The sequence below is a fragment of the Nannospalax galili genome, unplaced genomic scaffold (genome assembly GCF_000622305.1).
Source record: "Nannospalax galili isolate Female #2095 unplaced genomic scaffold, S.galili_v1.0 scaffold63, whole genome shotgun sequence".
In the NCBI taxonomy this organism is placed as follows: domain Eukaryota; kingdom Metazoa; phylum Chordata; class Mammalia; order Rodentia; family Spalacidae; genus Nannospalax; species Nannospalax galili.
The window spans coordinates 4,368,298-4,393,989 of record NW_008355272.1 but is presented as its reverse complement, the minus strand read 5'-3'; the positions used below and the strand labels follow the sequence as shown (position 1 = coordinate 4,393,989).

The 25,692-nt window shown below is 39.8% G+C and overlaps 1 protein-coding gene across 4 annotated transcripts in view; it reads right to left on the bottom strand.

Annotated features, from left to right (window-relative positions):
• The window catches only part of Chd2 (chromodomain helicase DNA binding protein 2), a 137,140-nt gene that overhangs the window by 21,792 nt on the left and 89,656 nt on the right, over positions 1–25,692 (bottom strand). For all 4 annotated transcript variants that reach the window (XM_008852336.3, XM_008852337.3, XM_017802977.2 and 1 more), the window contains 11 exons: positions 23,697–23,867; positions 22,401–22,576; positions 18,981–19,022; positions 17,609–17,748; positions 11,598–11,736; positions 11,312–11,462; positions 10,100–10,222; positions 8,635–8,763; positions 7,194–7,334; positions 3,599–3,733; positions 700–878 (listed from right to left, as the gene is read on the bottom strand). In XM_008852336.3, the coding sequence (XP_008850558.1) occupies positions 700–878; positions 3,599–3,733; positions 7,194–7,334; positions 8,635–8,763; positions 10,100–10,222; positions 11,312–11,462; positions 11,598–11,736; positions 17,609–17,748; positions 18,981–19,022; positions 22,401–22,576; positions 23,697–23,867 (1,526 nt within the window). The remainder of the gene's footprint in view (positions 1–699; positions 879–3,598; positions 3,734–7,193; positions 7,335–8,634; positions 8,764–10,099; positions 10,223–11,311; positions 11,463–11,597; positions 11,737–17,608; positions 17,749–18,980; positions 19,023–22,400; positions 22,577–23,696; positions 23,868–25,692) is intronic.

The window sequence follows — 25,692 nt, the reverse complement described above, 5'->3', positions numbered from 1 at the left end:
CATGCCTTTAGTCCTAGCACTTGGGAGGCAGAGGCAGGCAGATCTCTGTGAGATCAAGGCCAGCCTGGTCTACATAGAAGTTCCAGAAGTTCCAGAACTGAGGCTACAGGATGTCTCAAAATGGCCAAAAAAAAATCTAAAATATTCCTAGTTGCCAGCAACTCATAAGGGATTTTTACCCTGTTTATGAATGAACATATATAAAGTCATAATGTCCTATATCAATCTAAATTACTACTATAGTTCTTTAATTATTAAAGGAGATAAAAATGGAGAAGACAGGGTTCATGTGGTTTTAACCTTTGTTTCCTTTTGTGTTGGTACAGGACCAACCAATTTCCTGTAGTAGATATAATAATGTATGACTATTAACCTGAGGTAGGAAAAGCATTACCCTAGTTTCTGCCTCACAGGTTTAAAAGTCTGCAAACAGGCCATTAAGTCCATTATCATCACCTTCCTCTTGTAAGTTACATCAATGGCATCCTCTTGCTGTATCAGAATACTGGCCTTGGCAAAATGGCCTATGGTCAGGAAAAATAAGTTGAAGCCTACAAGTATGCTGCCAACAGATGAATTTTGTTGGGAAAAAAGATTTTCATTAGGTGACTATATCAGCTCTTATTGTAAACAGCAGAATACCCAATACACACATACTGTCAAATCAAACTGGGCAGATTTAAGGCCAAGGTTGATTACCTCCTCCACAGCTTGATATGCTCCTGGTCTGAGTAAGCTTTAAGGCACTCGGCTATTCGGTCTCCAATTTTAAGCAGGCAGTTCCGGGTGTGTTCCAGCTGTTCTTGCACATTTAGTCCCTTGTCAGGTTTGTCCAACTGTTTCAGTGCCTTTTTCACAGGCCTCATCCTTTCCTTACACTGGAAGAGGCCAACAGAATAACAAGCCATTACAGGAAAGAAATCTTTTGCTTACAATGTCCAAATGTTCAAGATCAAAGAAAACACAGCCCACCCGCATGCTAGATAATCACTACAGAAGAAGTGGACAACACCAGTGGAATGGAGCAAGTGTAGACATTCAGAAAGTCTGAGGTATAAGTGCCATCACCATACTTGGGAGTTATATGAGGACCTTTTATACCTGACTTAGCCTCTCTGAATGTTCTGTTTCCTCATCTGCAAGAGGGCCATGGTAATGCCTCACACGGCCAGGATGAAGATCAAATGTAAAACAGTATTATAGGCTTAACCTGAAAACCATGATCAAGAAATTTTTTAATAATGAAAAGAACCTACTACACTTCATGGTAATTCCCACAGCTAAATACTTATAAGCATTTTTCAGTGTTCAACCTCAATTTTTAAAAACGAATCAAAAGGATACTACAAACTGGAAAACACTTATAATTGACTGTGAGAATTAGTAATATACAAAGGATTCCTACAGAAAAGATAAATGACCCTGTAGCTTAGGCTGTTCTAGAACTCACTATGCAGTCCAGGCTGGCCTTGGGATTGTGATCTTCCTGCCTCTGCCTCTTTCGCCTCCCCAGTGGTGGGATTATAAGTATGAGCCATCATACTTGGCTCTGTGTGTGTATGTGTGTGTGTGTCTGTGTGTGTTTGTTTCCTTTTCTTTTTGGCAACACTAGGGTTAAACCTAGAGCTCTGCACATGCCAGGCAAGTGCTCTGCCACTCAGGTATATCCCCAACCTTCGTTTACGTTTTGTTTTGAGACGGTCTCACTAAACGACCAAAGGCAGCCTTATATTTATGATTTTCATGGTTTACCTTCCTAAGAAGCTAGGTTTACAGGCCTTCGCCATTAGCCTTGGTTATTTTATATAACATTCTCTTTTTTTTTGGTCTTCAGGGTCTCCCTATAGTCCCAGCTGGCCTGGAACTTGCTGTGTAGACCAGACTGGCCTCGAATTCAGAGATCCGCCTGCCTCTGCCTCCCAAGTGCTGGGATCAAAGGTGTGCACCACCACACCCAGCTTATTTTTCTTTTTTTTTTTTTTGGTCTTTTTGAGACAGGGTCTCCCTGTAGCCTCAGCTGTCCTGGAACTCACTATGTAGACCAGGCTGGCCTTGAACTTGCCTCTGCCTCCCAAGTGCTGGGATTAAAGGTGTGTGCCACCACACCTGGCATTTTATATAGTCTTGAGACAGAATCATACTATGTTGACCAAACCAGCCTTGAGTTTCTAGGCTCAAAGTAATCCTCCTGCCTCAGCCTCCTGAGTACTGAGACTACAAGCACAGGTCAGTTTAGAAAAGCATTTTTAAATATCATATGATAGAAGGGCTGGGGATATAGCTCAATAGGAAAATGCTTGCCTAGTATAAGCAACACCCTAGGTTCAGACCCTGGTACCACAAAAGGAGGGTAAAATGGCACCAGAGAAGCATCAGATATTAATTTATAAACAAAGACTAAGGAAAATGATAAATTTATTCATTTATTCAATTCCCTCATTTATTAATCTTTCTAGTACCTAAACAGACTTTATACAAAGCATACTTGCCCTAACAGAATTCACAGAAAAAAAAAATTAAGAAAACTGACATAATTTAAAAGAAAAAAATAGGTCAACATTCCATCCTTTGTTACCCCTGGGCAGGAATATTTTCACTTTTTGAAGAAGATGATAGCTTTTTCTTCAGGAAAGAGCTGTTCAAGTGAACTATGATTTTGAAGTTTGGAAGGAAAAAAACAGAGAAAGTTGGGGAGAGAAGGATTACAGCACAATGCAATCAATAGGTATGTAGTCTCAGCAAGGTAAATATCACATTGGCTTTATCCAATCTCCAGCAAGACTGGTCCACACACTTTCCACTCATCACCTTCCCAGCCTATGAGGAAAGAGAACTGCATTTCCTGGTCTAGGTCTTAGCTCTTAGCACTAGGGTGAGGAAAGAGGAAAAAGTCCAGCACCTCACTACTTCTCTAACACTTAACCAACTCTCCTCGTAATCAGCTGGAGTGGCTCAAGTACAGAGGCCCCTGTCACCTCCTCAAATGCAACACACATGCCCCTGCCACATGGGCTCTGTGCATACTATCACCTGACTTTGGCATATCTGCCCCTCCCCTTTTATCCCATTATCTTTTACTCTTCCTTCAAACATCACTTCCTGACATCTCCTGACTAGGTCAAATCCCCTCTTAGATAATCTCAACAGTACCCAATCTCTCTCTTCTACAGCCTGATCATGGGAACACCAACATGATCTGCTCAATAATCTACCTGCTCCACTCAAATGTTAAGTCAGTAAGTTTAGGAACAGTTATGTACGATTCAGCTTGGAAACTGACAGTACTTTCTGTATTTATAAACAATAATTAAAGAAAAACAGGGAAATTTCTTTGATCTAGAGTCTCTGAATAGTCTGGTTTTTCATTTAGCACAATTGTTTCCCAAATGCCTCTGAGAATTCCTCTAAACCACCTCAACAGGAATGCAGGACATCCTATCAAATTGGTTCAAAATACAGTTTTCAAATATCATAAGCAATATGCCTTTGAAGTGACATACCAAGCTCACACCAGCTGAAGCTCTGTGGCTGCTGCTGTGAAGGACAGAACACAGCAAGCACTGTGCCCAACAATAGCATCCTCTATTTCAAGACTTACAATGCTGAAGGTTTCCTGGTCCAGATCATCATCCTCATCCTCCCCAATAGGGACAGGTTCGCTTCCTGCTGTAATATGGACAGGACCCTGAGATCGCTTTGATTTACTCGAAGATTTGGCATCACCACCTTTAGCCTTTCAAAAGAATTACGAGAAGTCACTGTCATTTGTACAATCTTGATTCACGGTCTGGAATTCTCCTTATATTATTTATGTATATGTGTGTGTGCCCAAGGGAATTTATGTACACTACATGCAAAGAGCCTGCAGAGACCAGAAGCAGGCATCAGATCACCTAGAACTGCAGTTACAGGTAGTCATGAGACACCATATGGGTGCTGGGAATGAATCCAGGTCTTCTGCAAGAACAGTTAAGTGTTTTAGGGGCTGGAGAGATGGCCCAGCAGTTAAGAGAACTGGCTGCTCTTGCAGTGAATCTGGGTTTGATTCCCAGAACTCACATGGCAGCTAACCATTATCAGTAACCCTAGTTCCACGGAATTACAATGCCCTCTTCTGGCCTCCATGGGTACTGCACAAACATGGTGTACTTAACATGCAGGCCAAACTCATATAAAATAAATAAGTAAAAAAAATAATAATAATTTTTTTAAAGGGCAGCAAGTGTTCTTAACCACTAAGCAATCTATCAGCCCTATACTTGGACTTCTTACCTATGGTGCATTGCTAGAGCAGGCAAATAGGATGGCCTCCGTTTATACAAACCTACAAGATTAATAGCTTAGCTATAATTATTCCCATTTGTTTCTTTTTCTTTTTTTTTTTTTTTTGTCTTTTTGAGACAAGGTCTCCTTGTAGCTGTCCTACAACTCACGATGTAGACGAGGCTGGCCTCGAACTCACAAAGATCTGCCTGCCTCTGCCTCCCAAGTGCATTTCTGTTTCTAAAGGTACCAAATTACAACCACAAGTTTAGCAATATCATTTTTGGGCTTCTATTCCCTTAGCCAGAAAAGTGTCATGGCAAGGTAGAGCTCTTCTGGAGTAATATGCAGCAACCTCAATTAATAGCAAGCCTTTGATCTAGGAATCTGTATTAACCAAACTATTGTAAATGCCTGAACTCCTCATGAATCAACATGGCTCTCAACACAGAAGGCCACAGAAGGAAACAGATATACATATATCTTACATAAGAATTTTTTTTTTTTTTTTTTAGATATGGTCTCTCTGTAGCTCCAGCTGCCCTGGAACTCACTATGTAGACTAGGCTGGCCTTGAACTCAGAGAGATCTGCCTGCCTCTGCCTCCTGAGTGCTGGGACTAAAGGCGTGCACCACACCTGGCTTACGTAGGAAATTTTTAAATTTTTCTTAAATATATAAAATGTATAGGCTGCATTTTTATGGTTGCATGATACAGATAAACCATGCAACACAAGTATTTTTAAAAAGACATATCAGTTGCACCAACTTCAAAGTAATAGTTACAAGGAGAAGAAAATGGGAAGAATATGATAAGGAGACTTAATGGGGGGAACTTTCAGCAGCATGTAACGTTAATGTGTTCAGGAGATATAAAACTCACTAGCTAGGGGAAAAAAAACACTTGGAAGTAAACATGAAAAAATGTGAACCTACTGGGCTGGTGTATGCCTTTATTCCCAGCACTTGGGAAGCAGAGGCAAGTGGTTCCCTATTGAGTTCAAACACATGCTGATCTATATAGTGGGTTCCAGGACAGCCAGAGCTATGTAGTGGGACCTTGTATCAAAGGGAACAGTGTCATACAGCAGTAGATGGCTGTAAACTGTTTATCTTACATTTTAAGAAAAAAATTTTGACTTTATGTATATGAGTACTTTGGCTATGTGTACATAAGTGCTCCCATGCATGCAATGGACATAGAGGCCAGAAGAGGGCATAGAATTCCCTGGAAGGGGAGTTACAGAGAATTGTGTTATCTGCCATGTGGGTGCTGAGAATTGATCCCTGATCTTGGAGCTGATGTAAGAGTGGGCTATGGATGACTGGTCCTTCTGGGTTAGTAACACATTGGTTTCCTCTTCTTTCCCCAGGCTCCACCTATAGCATCTAGTCCATCATGCCCTGGGACTCGAAAAGCAGCAGCTCCCTTAGCAGTGTAGGTAAGTTTTACCTTCCTGGGGATAGTGGATGGGCCAGGACTTGGGAAGCAGAGGCAAGTGGTTCCCTATTGAGTTCAAACACATGCTGATCTATATAGTGGGTTCCAGGACAGCCAGAGCTATGTAGTGGGACCTTGTATCAAAGGGAACAGTGTCATACAGCAGTAGATGGCTGTAAACTGTTTATCTTACATTTTAAGAAAAAAATTTTGACTTTATGTATATGAGTACTTTGGCTATGTGTACATAAGTGCTCCCATGCATGCAATGGACATAGAGGCCAGAAGAGGGCATAGAATTCCCTGGAAGGGGAGTTACAGAGAATTGTTAGCTGCCATGTGGGTACTGGGAACCAAATCTAGGCTTCTGCAAGAGCAGTCCAGTACACTTAACAACTGAGACATCTCTCCAGCCCCTTCTTTTACGCTTTTGAAAAAGAAAATCATTCTTCCAGAGTACAAATGCAAAAATATTTATCACAGTACAATTTAAGACTTATTTATTTATGTGTATGTATGTGTGCCTTCATGAGTTCATGTGCACTACATGCATGTAAGTGCCCAAAGAGGACAGAAAATAACATCATATCCCCAGAAACTGGAGTTATAGCCAGTTCTAAGCTGCCATGTGAGAGCCCTGCAAAAGCAGTGGCACTCTTTAACAACTGAGCGGTCTCTCCAGCCCTCACAGTATAGCTGCTAACATTAAAGACTAGAAAGTTATTTCAGTATGGGAGACTTACACTGCTTCTGCTCTGCTACATCCAAATAAGAGTCAGTCCCATCTATTAAAAATGACTTTAACACTTGTTCATCCAATGGTAAAGAAGTTTACAGTGAACTATTAAGTGCAGAGAAGAGGTTACTCAAATGGCTGAGTTGATTTTATTGTATGTTCTTCTATGCCTAAGGGCAGGGCTCCAAAGCTCATCAAGATGTCAAGATACCAACAGATGGCAGATTATAGTAATTGCTATTTAGACCAATGGCAAAGGATTAATTGCAAAAGTCTTTCTTCAGATGTCAGCAAGCAAGTATTTACACTGTATCAATTCTGTGGTTTGAAATGAACTTCATGAAACTCCTAACATGAAGGCTTTTATTCAAGTCTACTCCAATGACTGTTGATGATATTTGGTTGACTCTTAATTCCTTCAAACACCCTGATTTGTGTAAAGATTGTATTCTTTTAACATTAATCTCATTTCAAGTTACTTGTAAGTCATATTATCTCACCTGTCCTGTCTCATTCCAAGCATCCCTTGCTCAAATATGTAATGACAAATCAAGCAAAATCCTTTTACATTAAATAAACCCAAACTTGTGCATCCCCTGCTTTTCTGTAGGAGGATGTAGTTATCACTCTGATAGCCCCAGCCTTCCTTCTTGGGTATATTCATAAAGACAGATATTCCAGGGCTGGTACTTCATTTTATTTAAAATCTGAACAAGCATTTCAAAGGCTATTGTATGTCAGTAAGATCAGTACCTTCTCCTTTTTATCCTTTGACTTCTTCTTCTCTTTGTCTCCTTCCTTGTCTTTACGAGAACTCATTTGTTTCTCCTTGTTCTCCTTGTTCTCTTTCTTCTTCTGCTTTTTTTTCATTGGACTTTTTTCTAAGCTATCGTCCTAGGAAACAAAGAGACCTATCAAATTTGCCACAGACTTTTATTTCCTGGTTTACTTTAAAGAAAACAGCACCAGCACAGTATCATCACTGCATCAAAATTTAGCTTTTTTTTCAATCAAAGTCTTAAAGCACTCACTTGCATAATTCTGAATTCATTAATAACCAGTTAGATTTACACAGGCAGACACTCTCAGCTACTTCCACTCATCTAGTTCTCAAAGTAGCCCTTTAAGAAGGCATCATTTGGCTGGAGTGTAGCTCAGCAGCAGAGCAGTTGCCTAGAGTGCATAAGGCTCTGCGTTGGATGCCCAGAACCACTCCCTTTCCAACTGAGAACCCAAGAGAAAATACACCCATCCGTGGTCAGCTAGTAACAGATAAGGTTGCTAGTATCTGAATTCATGTATGTACACTCAAATCCGTGTTAGTTCCTGTACCCACTAGGAGTCCTCTTGAAGCTAATCTCAAAATATTATACCCACAGGAACAGAATAAAATGCTACAGAATTGTCACTCACTGGAACAATACACTGGATAATACAAGTTACTTTTCACTTTCCTCAAATCAGGTTACAAACTGGTAAGCCACAGGCCAAACTCAGCTAGCAGAGGACCTACAATTAATCGCATTACATGGCAGATGCTTCATTTACAGTAACCATGAGCTCCCTGGTTAACCAGTCTCTACCAATAGTTTTCATTCTCCAAAATGAAATTAATTTATCAACTGCCATTTATCATTACAACTTTCATAGTTCCATTATGTAGGAATCTGCTCACTTAAAATGAACAACTACATTCCTCTGACAGATTAGGCAAAGATAACACATGGCAGCTTGCAACTGGCTGTAACTCCAGTTTCTGGGGATATGATGTTATTTTCTGTCCTTTTTGGGCACTTACATGCATGTAGTACACAGAAACTCATGAAGGCACACATACATACACATAAATAAGTCTTAAATTGTACTGTGATAAATATTTTTGCATTTGTGCTCTGGAAGAATGATTTTCTTTTCCAAAAGCATAAAAGAAGGGGCTGGAGAGATGTCTCAGTTGTTAAGTGTACTGGACTGCTCTTGCAGAAGCCTAGACTTGGTTCCCAGTACCCACATGGCAGCTAACAACTCTCTGTAACTCCCCTTCCAGGGAATTCTATGCCCTCTTCTGGCCTCTATGTCCATTGCATACGTGGGTGCACTTACATACTGGTTATTTTATCTAGTGTACATATAAACAAAGTACATCCAATGATTGTACATAACAACAACAACCCTCAAATTTAATCCAGCCCCACACCTTTACTTCTCCCTCTTCAGATGGGTTGTCTGAATGTCTAGGAGATGAAAGCTCAAGTCCATGCTCATCTTTCAGCCTCGGTGCTTTGTTTTCCTTCTTTACTCGAGGCTTCCGCTTCTTTAATTTGGTCTGGAAAATAAAATTATGATAAAAGCACCAATCAAGCCCCTCAAAAAGAATGACCAAATAATATTCTGACCCTCTAAAGCAGTCACAGCCATTTAATTCAAACAAGAAAATTTAGGAAACAGAAGAGTGCAAGTAAGTTTACCTAAAAACAAAATAAAATCACCTACAAGTCATATGCCTATCCTAAAACCACTTTAAAAGGCCCATATTCCAGGGGCTGGAGAGATTACTCAGCAGTTAAGAGCACTGGCTACTCTTGCAGAGGACCAGGGTTTGATACCAAGCACCCACATGGCAGCTAACAACTGTCTGTAACTCCACTTCAAAGGGATCCGAAGCCCTCTTCTGATCTCTGCAGGGACTGCACAACGCAGGTGCACTTAACATACATGCAGGCAATACACTCATATAAACACAAAAAATAAATACCTAAAATATTTTCTAAAAAGTCTATATTCCTGCCGGGTGTGGTGGCGCACGCCTTTAATCCCAGCATTCGGGAGGCAGAAGCAGGCGGATCTCTGTGAGTTCAAGCCCAGCCTGGTCTACATAGTGAGTTCCAGGACAGCTGGGGCTACAGGGAGACCCTGTCTCAAAAAGACTTAAAAAAAAAAAAAAAAAAAACTTCAAATGAAGTTCATTAGCAATTTGGTATTTTCCAGTAAGCAAATAAGGTAAATCCCAACTGAAGTTGTTTCTGAAATGAAATGTCCATTTCAACTGACTACTCCTGGGATTCACTATCATAGGCAGCCAGTTAATGATACAGTAATAGGCATATTCACTGATACCCAATGCAGCAACTGGTACTGTTTCCAAACTGAGGAAGCAGAAAAGGAAACAGTAAAAGCATGTCTGGACTAGTGTCACTGAAGAGATGAGGATTATTTTGATGTAATATTAGAGTGGTATGGATCTGTCATAAAGTTTTCAAGGAACTGGAGAGATAGCTCAGCAGTTAAGAGCACTGGCTGCTCTTACAGAAAACCCAGGTTCAAATCCCAGCACCCACATGGTGGCTAACAATCATCCTAACTCCAGTTCCAGGGGATTCTCTTCCACTGAACAACACAGGTTTGCTTACATACATGCAGGTATAACATTCATACACATAAAAAATAAAATAAATTAAAAGAGAGCTGCCAAGATTCTGAGCTCACTTACCAAATGAACGTTTTATTGTTAGCATCCAAACTATCACATGGACCTCAAAAGCAGTATTTGATCATGACAAAACACGATACTGTGCAGTGTTCAGAAAGGACATCTCTTCCTCCCTAGCTCTGCAGGGCTGAAGCTGCCCTGCTGAGGAGCACCTAACAGGCAGCACACTCACCTCTTCCCCACTTGTCACAGTGCCTTTCTTCTCCAGACCTTTCCTGAGCAGCTTCAGCAAGTAGTCCACTCGGGTCTGCAGCTGCTTCCCCTGAGGCTTTTTATCGGTCTCCACAGGCAGAATCTTCAACAGGAAAGGAAGAGAAGCACCCGCCAGAACCCACAGCCTGGTTAGTGATCAGGATAAACAGGAACAGCGAAGAACTTAGCATAGTCCTTTCCCTCCCAGCCACCCAAAACACAGATTAAAGCCTCAGATCCTATCTCATGTCCATGGCTCCCAGTCACTGAAAAATCCCTCATGAGCCATTCTCATTTTACAAAATGGGATGGAGAAATCCAGCTCTCCCACTGGCTCCTACCTGTGCTGTTAACAGGGTAGAACAACTCAGGTAGGAGGGGCTTGTGGCTTCATCTGCTAGAGCATCCCAGCCGTCGTGGATTTCCTCCTTCCAGGAGCAGGGAATCCCTGGAGCTAGGTTAAAGCTTCGTTTTAGATTGAAAATGCTTCTTAGAGCATTGCCGGAGAGCACTGAGCTATGCCAGGACATGATCTGTTCTTTCTACCACAGCTGGACCTCTTGACCAGATTGGATCTAGTCTCAGTGCACATGACAGGGTGCTGTCACCCTCCTAAAACTCAGATGGGATGAGCAGTGTTTAATATGCCAGAAAGAGCCCTGCTAAAACCACAACATGGAGTGAATCCACTTAGCTTTCCCTGTTTATAGCTCTAACCACGGCCTTGTTACTTGCAACAGATAGGGTGGGAGGCTCAATTTTGTGGGAGGACAGTGAATGTTCAATTTCACTACAAAAAATACCAAGGTGAAACTCTCTATGTGCAGAACTAAAACACTTTGAAACAATGGGCCAACAAGTATGGTCCACCCATGCTTTTACTATTAATAAACTGACCCTGGTATTTGCTGTAATGAGATTTAACCTGAAATAATAGAAATTTTAAGATTTCTCCTGTATTTCCCCCAAATTTCCCCTGGCTATTGTCTTTCTTTTTATCATCACCTATGAAGTAGTGTCACAGTCCACTGAAGACAGTAACTTTCCAAGGACAAAGAAATCCTGGGAATGTACTGCTGTATCAATATCTAATTCCATCCCCTCTCTTGAAAATAGTAAAAAATAAGTCACCAATATAAAAATATTACACAACCAATCTTCTAGAAATCTCCAGTGCAGCAGAGTTCCTTACTTTGTCAGTTAGTTTCAGCTCTGGATCTGTTTTAATTAGCTCCCAGTTTCCATAGCCATGTTCATAAATTCCCAGCAGCAGGCGAGAATCATCCTCCACTCCCCACTCGACATCAAAATGTGCAGCTTTGACCCGACAGGTTAAGCAATACCTAAAGAGGGTTAAACACAAAGGACATCAGAAAAATGATCTTTCAGATGTGTTAAAGATCAGGAAAACATTACACAGTTCTAATCTCATCTCTATTTCCCACTACCCATGCAGGTGCACAGTAAAAACCACTCACTTCTTTTTTTCCTCAGGGTCTACAGGGATAGATTTATGGAGCATCTCAAACTCTTCTTCATGTTGGATAATGGACTTTACATTAACCTGAACTCCAGAGATCTTGATTGTTGGGCCTCTTCTTTTCCCTGGTCCTTTCCCTAAAGAATATAAATTTCATAGTCTTTTAAATGAAAATCTGTTTATTAATAGACTCTGAACTTAGTGTCTCTTTATATAAATGGTTTAATATTAGGTCAAAGATAAAATTTATTATGAGAAAATTTTTTTCTAAAATAATGTTCATAAAATAAATTTTAAGCATTTGTTTTGTAACATTTAAGTTTTAAAATATATATTGATAATTGTACTTCTATTTTAACCTTCCTGTTTATACTACTTTTGTCTTAAAATTAGTAAAATTAACAAAAAAAGATTCTAAATGTATACTAATGTTGAAATGTTTTCCTACCAATACTGCAGCAAAGTTTTAGAAAAACTTGCGCTTTAAAGATGGTTCATACTTATTTTCAGTAATGTCGTGTTAATATCTAACACATCTGAAATAATGGATTGATCATCTCAGGTGGCGTGAAAAGGCTACTCTACACTACACTGGAAATCAAAATCTGTAAGTAAATCCACTCTACGGGGTTCAACCAGTCCAAGCTGAAAACTACAAGACAATCATGAGGTCACCTTTTTTTTTTTTTTTTTTTTTTTTTGTAAAGGCAAAGATAGTTCTCAGTAGAAAAACAGCAAAATATGAGTAAATGGTTTACAGAAGACAAAACACAAATATCCATCGTAAAAGAAATGTACAGCCTCATTCACTAAAAGAAAAATAAGATGTTATTTCTGGCATATCAGGCTAGCAGAAATCCAGACACTCAGTATGTTCTATTTGTAAGGTTGTAAATCAGTACTACAAAACATGTGCTGGTGGTACCAGACCCACACAGGAGAATCTGGCAATATCAAAGCAAAGGACCTAAGCATTCACCCGAGGACCCAACATCCCACTTCTAGAAATCTATCTTAAAGACATACAGGGACAGATATTAGACCACATTTGATCTTTATGACTATTTGTAATGAGCAAACAACCCAACTACCTAGCACTAAGAAACAAAAGATGACCTAACATTCCTCCACAAAGAAGCACTGAGCAACTGCAGAAGAGAGAAAGAGAAGGACCATTTCTGCAAGGCATGCTCTGCAGAGCACAGTGTACACATGCATGGAAAAAGCTGTATTTTTTAATAAACAATAAAATAAATTCAACATTAATAGGAAAAGTGACCTAAGGGGGAGGAAGTGAACACGGATGGTAAATGTAGATGAAGGCAGGATTCTTTACATGATTCTTATTTAAGAAGTTTTTTAAATTTATTTTTATTTTATGTGTTTTGCCTGCATGTATGTAAATGTACCCGTGTCATGCAGTGCCCATGGAGGCCAAAAGAGGAAATTCCTAGACCTTAAATTATAGACAGCTGTTAACCTGCCATGTGGGTGGGTGCTGGGAACCAAACCAGGGTCTCCTCTGCAAGAGCGACCAGTGCTCTTAACTGCTGAGCCAACTCTAGTCCCTATTCTAGTTTTGACTTTTGAGTCATTTTCATGTAACTATCTTATACTATTAAAAAATAAAGTTAGCCAGGCACAGTGGTGCACACCTTTAATCCCAGCACTCGGGAGGCAGAGGCAGGTGGATCTCTGTGAGTTCAAGGCCAGCCTGGGCTACATAGTGAGTTCCAGGACAGCTGGGGCTACAGAGAGACCCTGTCTCAAAAAGACCAAAGAATAAATAAATAAATAAATAAATAAATAAATAAATAAATAAATAAATAAATATTAAAGCTGGGAATGGTGGCTCATGCCTTTAATCCCAGGACTTGGGAGACAGATGCAAGCGGATTTCTGTGAGATCCAGACCAGCCTGGTCTACATGATGAATTTCAGGTTTGCTGGGGCTACAGGGAAACCCTATCTCAAAAAGAACAATAAATAAGTGTGATGGTTTGAATGAGAATGTCCCCCATAGGCTCCAAGTATTTGGACATTTTTGTCCCCAGTTGGTAGTACAGTTTTGGAAAGTCTTAGAAGGTATGGCCATGTTAGAGGAAGCATGTCACTGGGGGCAGACTTAGAGAGTTCTTAAGCCTTGCTGGATCTCCAGTTGCTCTCTTGCTTCATGTGCCTGCTTGAAGATGTAGAACTTTGCTTCTGCTCCTCCTCCAGTCACCTCTGCCACCATGCCTCCCCACCATGATGGATTCTTGCCCCTTTGGAACCATAAGCTCAAATAAACTATTCCTTCTATAAATTGCTTTGGTCAGTGTTTCTATCACAGCAACAGAAAAGTAACTAATACTGTAAGTAAATAAGTAAGTTAAGTCAGGCTTAGCATTGTTGTAATCCAAGTACTCAGAGGCTGAAGCAAGAAAACGGTCACAAGCCTGAGAGGGTGGGCTCCAACCTCCATCAGTGCAGTGGCTGTGATCTCAGCAGACCACCAGAGAGTGCCAGGTTCCTGGCCTCCCTCTGGCATAGGGGCTGAGAACACAGGGGACTGCCTGAGAGCCTCCCGGATCCTGCCTCCATGTGATGGTAAGAGTTATGCAATTGGGAGTCTTTTAGATAGACCTGCTGAAGGGGTACTCCAATTGCCTCAGTTTGCACCCCTGTTCAGCATGGAAGAAGCCAGAGCAGTCTGTGTCCTGATTCCCCATCCACAAGTTGGGTAACCCCTTCAGAGGATGGTGTGATAAGAATAGGGGGTAGGAATTCTCTAGGCAGTTAGGGTAAAAAGACCCCAAAGAAAAGTAGCCAGTTTCTTGGCTAAAATTCACAATGTCCTTGGGCCTCTTAGCAACATACTCTGTTCCAAAGGCCAAAAATGTCAAAAGTATTTGGGAGCTCTTATATAATCCTTAAATGATTTTAGGGTTACCTCTTCAGAGGGGGGAATGTTAGAGTAGCCAAAAGCCCCATAAAAAATAATAATAAAAGAAGAAAGTGTACATGAAGTTATCAGAAAAAAGTGATGGGGCAATATGGGACGAGTTGGAGGGGAGGGAGTGGTCATGGATTTGATCAAAACACCTTACATGCATGTATGAAATTCTCAACAAATTATTTTTTTAAAAAAAGAGAGAGAAATGGAGAGGAAAAAGAGACAACTTCCTTTTCCCATGCTCTAGAGAAGCAAAACAGGCTCCAAGTACCTCCTTGGAATGGAGAATTCCTATGGATAGAGGAAGTACAAGACAATTGGCTCCATGATTAAAGGAAGGAGGAATGGAGCGAGAGGATGGAAGGCAAAGGCAGTGTGGCCTACCTCCTGAGAGATTGGATAAAGGTTACAGGATGTAGAAGCCTGTGTTTTCACATAACAAAATTTTCCCATGTTTTCCTTTTAGTTCCCTTTATATTGGAAATAGAAATATTTTGCAATTAAACACTTTTTTTAATTAAAAAAAAAAAAGACTCAAAAGTGCATTATTGGCAGTGCCTAGAGATCAGACAGTATAGGTTAGCCACACCAGTGAAAACAAACATGTTTTCATGGAAAAAAAATAATAAACCTGTCACAAGTTTAAGTTCAGCCTGAGCTACACAGAGAGTAGCAGACTAGCCAGGGCTATGTAGCAAGACCCTGTCAAGGAAGGCAGGAAGGTCAAAATAAGAAAGGTGATCCCTAAAAACTAAAGAGAAATTAAAACAAGAAAGTGTGAAAGCACTTGGTGACACAACCACACACAGAAAAGAACTTCAAATACAAATTTTTTTATAGATTTAAAAAAACCTTTTATGTGTATGAGTGTTTGCCTACATGTATGTATGTGTACCACATGAGTGCCTAGTGCATGGAGGTTGTGAGCCTCCATGTGAGTGCTGGGAACCAAACCTGAGTCCTCTATAAAAGCAGCAAATGCTCTTAACTACTGGGCCATCTCTCCAGCCCCCAAATACAGTATTGTGACTATATACTGTTAGTGAAATATATTCTAATGACAAAAAGAATTGTGAAGAAATAAAACTTTGCATTTGGAAGCCTTATTGCTAGCAATAAGATTGGTATTAATAATTAAAAAAAAAAAGATTGGCATTGATATTTGGAAGAAAATGTAAAGGAAAACAAGTAAACAATATGTTGACATTTTTAAGAAGAGAATCAATATTACATTGGAAATGGAAATGTCAGCCTGATCTCTAAAGTATGCTAAAGACAGTCTACAGAAAATATAGGTTTAGGAGAAGTTCTACATTGTCAAGAGGAAGCAATAAGCCCCATCCACAATGGGATCGCGTATAAGAAAAGGTGAGACATGGAGCTGTTATAAGTGAGGAAGAAATCTCCAAAATGGAAATGGAGAAAGGACAGGGAAAGAACAAAATGATAGTGGACTACTTTTGTGCTTAAAAATGAAAAACAACAACAAAATGCCACTTGTGCAATAGTGGCATGATTATGTATGGGAGTAAACACTGCTTTCTGATTGGATCTGAAGCCCACTCCACAGGAGGAAATCCATGCCTCTTACTGTAAACCTAACAGTCAATAGCTAGGAAGATCACAGGCCTCAGTGGGGCTCTACTACTGCTGCTTTGCTAGACTTGATGTCAAACTGCCTTCTAAATACTTATGTTTCTATTCAGATTAGTGCTGCTCAGCCTTAGTCAGAGAAACTTCTGCTTACAGTAAGCAATGGTTAATACAGAGACTCTAACAGTCAAACTGCTGAGAGTGACTGCTGAGTGTTCAGCCATAAACAGGACATATCACCACCTCCAAGGCTCAAGGAACACAGAGAAAAGGATACAAAAACAATGTAGAGCCAGAGAATGGGGAGGGGAGGCATGCCATGAAACATGGTCTTCTTGACATGATGTGCCATTGTACTCATGAACTCATAGTAGTTGTGGTTACCTGCACAAGACGGGGCCTGTCAATATTCGATCATAGATAGGAAAGGAATTTGTAAGAACCCACACCTCCCTGAGGAGCTACTAGCAGTTAATGGTCGCTGTAGGGCAGGGACATTTTAAATTCTGTTGATTTCTAAAATATGCGCAAAAGAAAAGGGTTCAAAGAGAAAATACTTGTTTACATCATAACAGTAAGAGCTAACACTGCAAGTCAGTCTCTAAGTAAGCACTGTAACAAGTAAGGAATTATTAATCATCCAAACCTTCTGGTTACTATGAAGGCATGTTACTTGCCTAAAAATAGGCAGAACCAGGCTTCCAGATAACTAGCTGACTCCTGATTCTGAACACCCTCTTAGAGAGCTGCCAAAGGATGCTGTTACCTAGCAGAGTAAAGAGTAAAAAGAGAATGAGAGAAGTGACACAGATAAACAAGGCCCAGAGTATGGAAATGTGGACAGCTGCATCCTGCTGAAGGGCGCCAGTCAACAATAACCACCACTTCAGGCTCTCTCATCATAAGTACCCCTACTCTGCTTGCTTTTCTAGCTCTTCAAGGACAGGCAAAATCCTTTTCTGTTTTCTAAGAGGAAAGAGACTACATGTCCAACTCGATTACAACAAATCCTAGTGTCATGAAAATCCTCAACATAACCAAAATGTTTGTATTATTCATCCAACATCTTATTGACACCAGCTAATTCCCTAAATGTCTTACACTCAGCACCAACATAACAGCATGTGTGTGTCAAAGTGTTTGCAGTCCGTAACTATCCTTCACAGCTCCAACATGCAGCTGTCCACCCTGCTTTGCTACTCAGGTCTCTGCATCATTCAACCCAGGTTAAACTTTTCACATCAGCATATAAGAAACCATGTCATCTTATTTATCACATAACACATTCTGCAAAGCCCCCTCATTTGTAGATATGTGGGCTCTTAGAACACTGAGCTCACAGAAAGGCAATTCGAAATATTTACCTTCAAGCAGGAGGCATGTGTAAGCTATAAGCATGCTCTTTACAAGCATCCAGCAACAGAAATTCTAGTCCATAAGCATCAGATTTTGGAGAGTCCCTAAATGAGTTGCTGACTTACCTTCGCTGGCATTTTCCTTCAGCTGTTCCTCATATTCCTGCATTGCTGACACGCAGCTATTATGAATCAATTCACCCAGGCGTTTCAGGTCTGCCACAGACTTATCCACCAGTTCAGCATCCCGTGCTATGCACTCTAGCCTAAAAAAGGACAAACATTGAGATACTATGTCCACTTTTCTGAATGTCACATTAAATAACACTAGGATTTATAGAAGCTTGGTCTTGTAAAGACACCTTTCTCTGCCTTCCTTTACAGGTCAGTCGAAGGCCTTAAGAACCATTCTACAATACCTTACAGCTAGCACATTCAATTCTCATCAAAAAGAATTGTGTCTTGGAATACCTCACAAAATAAAGCAATTCTAAAAATCAGAGAGGAGAGAGTCTGAGTTTCTTCACAAACCAGGCCTAGTAGGTGCCTGAAGACTGCATGTGCTAGTCTGTCCTTCAGTGTTCCTTCTCCTGCCCCCTGCTCTACTTCTACTCACTGCAATGCACCTAGAAGCGGAGAACAGTGACTTCTACAGTGTGCATCTCAAATCATACAGAGCATACTGTTCATCTCCAAATCAAACACAGCACATAAATATGCTGGCTAAAATCAGACTATCAAAAGTACCACAGACTGACTTTTCTACATTCTGAATTTTACACTACCTGGCTCAAAGATGAGGATTTTGTACCTGACTGCCACACTGTGGTGGATGTTATAGGTCACTATTTCCTCTCCAAATGGAAAAGACAAAACCAAAGCCCAGGCTTGGAATTTCCACCAGCTCTAGAAGTTTGTCAGGAGTAAAAGAAGGAAATCTGACATTTCATTTAAATCAGTACTCTTATATTAAAGGATGTACTGCTGACTGTGTATAGATACTAAACTATTTGAAATATCAAGAGACTTCTGTAAAAACCTGACTTCTTAATGTATACTTTGAGTGCTTATAGGATAGTAACAACAGTTAACATTTGGAAGTTACTAATGGTGAAATGACACAGGCTCTTCAGAGTCAATCTTCATGACATCCTGTTACTTAGATCATGAAATCACAAAGAACATTTTCATCCTATATTGCTAAATCAAAGAACAAAACTGCACAAGCTACACTGGCATTTTGAAACAGAGTTGTCTGAACATCTGTTCTAGAGATAACTCTGTACTGTGCAGTTTGAGCACACTTGCTCCAACTCCCTCACGCAGAATGGTCAGTCTAACTACCATGTATGTCACACTTCCAAAATGGGACATGGACACTATATATCAATCTTTGTAAATCAATGTCTCCATGTATTAGCACTAAATGGAAAATATTAACAAACAATCCCCAGCCAAATGCTAAATCAAACAGGATAGGGTCTATTATTGATCTTACCTTTCAAGAGGAAGACCAAACTTCTTATAAGCCTTGATGAACCTAAGAATATGATCAATAAAACAAATTAAAAACCAGAAGTATTAGCTACATTAATGCCACAATATCCGTCATGAAATATGAGCCATACAAACTGTCAAAACCAGTTTGACAAAAATCCCAGTAACTACCACTAAATAAATGAGTATCAAGTGCTTTTCAAAGTGGTCAACTTAATGAGTACTGAAGAGCCATTCAAAGTAAACACCAAGTGTGTTCTTATAACAAATGATAACATAGAGAACTGTGACTTAATATTCTCCTCCCTCCTTAAAAGTTATAGTGAGTTTAATCACAGCTCTACTAGGACAAAGCACTTCACTAACCTTCATTTTGAATTCTAAACTATTCTTTTACTTGTTTATGGTTAATGATACACACCTGTAAGATTTCTAGAACTATGTCAAATACTTTTTCATATCAAACACAGTAAAAAATATATCTAATTTCAAACTTCTTATGTAAATTTAGGAAACTTGGCTCTTGCCACCATTCTCCACACCTATCTCCAATCAAAACTCCAGTCTGTCTTTCTACAGTCTCCACCTTCAGCTATGCTGTCATCCTCTCCCTTCACCATTTTGTAGTAGTCACTGATGCTTTTTCAATAAAAAGCAAGAGGTCACAACACATCATTAGCATCATTATAATAAGTGGAGTTACTATGACAAACTGGTATGTAAGAGTGTAAGGAAAGCTATTAAGAAAAAAAGGAAATAAGATGTGACAGCAGAACTATTATAATAGCTAAGAAACAACATCAAAGAAAGAATTTGAATACAAGACTTAGTAAAGTGTTAAATAGAAAAGTAACCCTGAGGATTCTTCCTTAATTCTACATTTCTCCTTAATACAAAGTAAAATATTTTATGTTTTAATTAAGAGATTTTAGAGTTTACTTAAAAATAATAAGGAAGTTGTGGGTAGTAGCTCTTGCCTAGCATGCACCAAGTCACGGGTTCAATATCCAACTGTACAAAACACATTATGATCCTGAACGGCAATCCAAAAATAAGTTCCTCTATAAAAGCAACACGAACACTGGCAAAAACTCCAGAAATCAACTCTTCTCAAAACCCTAGAAATTAGGCAAATGTATACAGCCATCTGACGCATTTGTTCAAGAAAAATGGCTTGAGTCTCAGTAAGAAGGGAGAGCTTTCTGTTGTTGCAACTTGCTATTTCCAACTTCTCCCTACAGTAAGAATAACACTAAAAAAAAAGAAAAAAAATCAACAGTTTTGCAATTACAGTAGCTGTGCCAACCTCCAGTATGTCAGCCACCAGAGTAGGAAGGACAGGTCTGATGCTTCTCAAAAGCACTATCCCTAGAGAGAAGTTGCACCCGTAAGTGGTCCATTCTCAGGTCTGTCTTGCTTGATATGACTTAGAACTTCTTTGTGGGCAGCCCTGCCCACAGCTCATTGGTCAAAAACAGAGGCATTTATAGGTCTGTAAGCATGTAAGCAAAGGAAAGATCTGAGAAAGTCCTAGCCTTTTAATTCGAGTTGATCTTGAGGATCTGCACATATAGCAACCGAAGATCAGGGCACAGTTGTAGGTGGCCTCCCAGAGCACTAAAACAAGATGCATACCAAGCTCTTCACAAGGTTGGAAGGCTTACTGGCTTGCAACAACTGAACTCTCTGCCCAGTCATTTGCTAATCATTCATCTAAAGAAGCAGAGACATCAAAGGACATGAAATCTGGTGTCTAGAGTTGCCACATTACATTACTTAAAACATCTGATTTTTGGCTGGGCCTAGTGGCCCAGGCCTATAATCCCAGCACCAAGGAGGCAGAGGCAGGCAGATCTCTGTGAGTTTAAGGCCAGCCTCGTCTACATAATAAGCTCCAGGCCAGCTGGGGCTATAGGAGACCAGTTGTCTCAAAAAGACCAAAAAAAAAAAAAGCATGAGAATAAGGTATCACCAAATACAGAATATCAATAGAAATATGTTGGCTGACTGGGTGGTTAGTTCAGTGGACAAGCACTTACATGAAGACCTCAGTTTGATTCCAAGGACTGGCAAAGACCAGAACTAGAACTTCTAAAAGAGAACCAAGGGCCAGGCATGGTGGCACACTCATGGTCTCAGCACTCAGGAGAGAGAGACAGACAGATTTCTGTGAGATCAAGGCCAGCCTGGTCTACATAGCGAGTTCTAGGCCAGCTGGGCTACAGGGAGACCCTGTCTCAAAAAGACAAAAAAAAAAAAAAAAGATAGATAGGAAGCGAAACAGAAATTCTGGAATTCAAAAGTACAAATACTAAAACAGATCAGAGACACAGACACAGACACACACACACACACACACTCACTCACTCACTCACTCACTCACTCACTCACTCACTCGAGGCTTGACAGCAGAAAAAAGAATCCAAAAACTTGAAGGTGACTTGAGATATCCAATGTGAGGAACAAAGAGAAAGGAAAATGAAGACTTGTTCAACACAAAAGAAATCAAGATACTGCCAGACATGGAAAAACACAGAAATTTGTTATTGGTAGATCTACCCCAAAAGAAAACACTAACAGAAGTCTTTCAGGCAGGTATCAAAGGATATTAAATAATAACTCAAATCCGTATGAAGAAATTAGAGACTGACAGAAAAGGCTTTAGAAAACTAATCCAAATACATGCTGCCTGCAAGAGACACAAGTTAGATTCAAAGACAGATTGAAATAAAAATGATTAACAATGGTAACAATATTACCATCTCTTATATTCCAAATATCCAGAGAAGCTAGATGTCTAAAGTTGATTTAATTTTTTAAAAAGTAAGCTGAAAACAAAATGTTATGTATGCTACTAGTAAAATAAATGAACCAAACCACTACCACCAAACTGGTATCAGTATTAACACTATTGGAGGGGAAGGGAAAAGTAGTAAGGGCAGCCTTATTTATAACATTATGTTTTAAAATTATATTATTTTCTATAGGTACAGATATATATGTGTTGTACACATATGTCTCTCCTTGGTTAGCGTATTTCTTGAAAATATTCTAAAAGAGTCAGATAACAGGAAAGAAACAAAACAAGGGGAAAAGAGCCCATAATCTAACATTCAAGAGGTGGAAAGGCAGAAGTTCAAGATGTCCCTCCACTATTCAATGAATTCAAGGCCAGCTGGGTTACAGGAGACCCTGTCTCAACCCTTCCCCACCCTTAAAAACAGATGAAAAGACAACCTCATGTGAGGAAGACTGGGTAGGAAGAATCATCCTGAAGATTTGGGGCATAACACAGCTGCTCAGTCTTTTCAATATGTACTAATTTCTGCCTACCCTGTCATAAAGGTCAGGAATCCAATCTGCCAGGTCTTAAAGCATGCCCTTCCAAACAAGCCCAAGGGAGAGCAGAATCTCCACCCACCTTCGGATCTCAGCATCAGTAAAGCCCTCCACAAGGTCTTTTCGCACACTGCGTGGACGCCCTCTGCGCTTTGGCTTCTTATCATCATCAGAGTCATCTGTCTCACTCTCGGAAGCAGACGATCTCTGGGCCTGCCTCTTAGACTCAGTGTCAGAATCACTGTCATTTGTTTGAGCCTGAAAAAGAACAGAATAAGGCAAGGTCACACTTTAGCAAGCATCAAGTTCAGAAGATGAAAGGACTAAGTTCAGGCCATCTTAATTTGTCAGCACTCAGGCTCCCCACCATATCAGATAAGTCAGTCATTCTGAATCAAATAAGGAAGTAGATGTCAAGTAATAAGGGGGAAAAAAACTTTCATACTTTCAGAAACCTTCTAAAATAAGTGTACTAAATTAAAAATAATTGGTTTTTTTCTTTTGAGACAGGGTCTCCCTGTAGCCCCAGCTGTCCTGGAACTCACTATGTAGACCAGGTTGGCCTTGTACTTACAGAGATTTGCCTGTCTCTGCCTCCCAAGTGCTGGGATTAAAGGTGTGTGCCACCATGCCCGGCGAAAAATAATTGGTTATTTTTATACTATCTAATATATATGATTCTTGGTATAAAACACGTTCATAGCTACTTCTCAAGCAAGTAACAACTTTTTTTTTCTCCTCTGTAAAATGGTGATAAAAGTACAATAGTCTCCATAAGACGGGGTTTTCACAAGCAATAAATGAATCAGCAAGTGAAAATGCACTCAGAGTTATGCCTGACATACAGCAAATGTTCAACAAGTGACAGCTATTACTTAATGCCATTTACTCTGATGGTGGACTATTATCTCCAGCAAAATGGTCAATAAACTTGCTTTCCTATTTCAACGGTATTGCAAAAAAAAAAAAAAATCAAATGGAGCTTCTGAAAGGCTTAAAGCTGTGCAGCCTGGGAATGTCCTCAAGTTAGTCACATAATCTTTTACCCAGTGCTATCAACATTTCAAAAAAAAAAAAGATCTGGCTCTCTAAAGAGTTGAAGACAGTACCAGTAAGAATCAAATTGTCATGATTACCAATTCCGATCTATGGCAAAATATAAACTTCCACAAATTCAGATGCTCTCCAGTCATTTCACAAAAAGTCACTTTGCAAAAACAAAAAAAAGTCCTGCAGGTGTGCTAAGGAGCTTTCTATTTTCCCACTTGCTCCTGCCCTGCAAGCCTCTGCGTCAGAGTAGTAATGAGACCTTTCCCCGAACAACCTGCATCTGCACAGTCCCACCCGCACACGAGGTAGTTCCGTCTCACTTCATCACCTTTTTAGTGGAACTACGAATTCGAGGCAACATATAAATTTCTTCTAGCTCCTTCTGACGCTCTTCCTCCTCTACTTTTTTCCTTTGCTCTTCTGGAATGATTTCATCCCAGTCCTTATGAGGACGCTCTTCAAGTTCTTCTTCATCTTCCATTGTTGCAAAGTTGGCAACCTGAAAATAAACGAATACCCACAGTCTGACATTTCTCTACTTCCAAATACTATCTGCTAGGCATCAAATTAATAGGTGTTTTTAATTCAGGACACTGTAATAGGGCTTCTGTGATATGTAATCAAATAGTCCACTTTTTATTAATCTCACCTTTATCTCCCCCCAAATCAACTTGCAAAAGTCATCAACTCACAGAAATTTTACTAAAAGATGAAATTTGCAAGTAAATGGATGGATCTAGAAACTGTTCTGCTAAGTGAAGTAACACAGACTCAAAAAAAAAAAAAAAAAAAGACGTACATTCTCCCTCATACGTGGCTCCTAGCACCAAATCCTTTTAAATTCCAGGTCCTTTTAATAAGATGATGCTATACAGCAGTCTCTTCTGCATGAAATAACTACCATCATCATGACTTCAGCTGAGCCTTATCGCTAAAGACCATCGGAATTGGGCTTGTTGAGGCTGTCCTCATTCATTAAAGGAGGGCCAAGTAGGGTCATTGGACCCTTACCGTAGTCCTGGATTTAGGGAGGGCTAAATTATACAATCTGGGGAAGGCTAGGAGGAGAACACATGACCCATACTGAGTAAGGGCTTTCCAGTGTGCATACACTCAGGTCATACACACACCTCAGCAATCCCTCAGTTATCTTGGTAAGTAAGCTCAATAAATTCATTGGTTCCCCCGTAAACCTTTAATCAAATGTTGGCTTGACACTAGAACCTTAAAAGGGAGTAAGCAATGCTTAGCATCCCCAGGAAAAGAAGTCTCATAACAGATAGAAAATTTGTTAATGTTATTATGTCTCATAATTATTTTAAAAAAATGAAAATGAGAGTGTGAAAAATGTTAAAAGTATATGGGAATAGAGATATTTTCCAAAATAGAAAAAATGAGAAAGCCTAAGCAAGTGACGAAGGTCTGTTTGGGTTTGTATGATATATAAAGGATGAGACAAAAAAAATAGACACATAATCTTAAAACGTCTATGGTCATAGTTTAGTCAACTGGTTTAAGGAACAAAATATCTAGTCAAAGAATCTGAGAAATATCTGAGAATATTTGGTTTTTTACCCAAACCTTATCTACATAGCACATGATAATTAAAAGTACCAGCCTGGTGGAACCAACCTTACTGGATGTTTAACAGCCATTGTTTGAGGCCTAACACATAATCTTAAAACGTCTATGGTCATAGTTTAGTCAACTGGTTTAAGGAACAAAATATCTAGTCAAAGAATCTGAGAAATATCTGAGAATATTTGGTTTTTTACCCAAACCTTATCTACATAGCACATGATAATTAAAAGTACCAGCCTGGTGGAACCAACCTTACTGGATGTTTAACAGCCATTGTTTGAGGCCTAAACTAATGTGGTCAGAGGGACTTAAAGGACAGTTTTTACCCCTTGCCCTCCAAGACTAAGTTCCAAGAGACTATAGAACATCTCTCAAAATGTCCTGTAACTGTGGTGAATCACCTGTCCTCTTGTTCAGGGAGGCCATGAAGACCCCACGAGATGGACTTGAACCAGTGTCCAGTCTACAAAGAGACAGGTCAACTCAGAGGAAACATCTCATTCATGCTTCTAAGTGAAGCCAGACATGGTCGAGCAGGACCTTTGATTTATCTTCACATAGATGGAACTGGTAAAAGAAGGAGCCAGGAGCTCCTCCCAAGCCCATGTGACCCCTGAGGAACAGATCCTCAAATGACCTTAAGTGTAAAAATAAAATGATTTATTTGGGCCAACAGTATGGTCTTAAACACCCAAAAGGAAAGTATAACCAAAGAGTAAAGTCATCAGTATACTTCTTTAAGA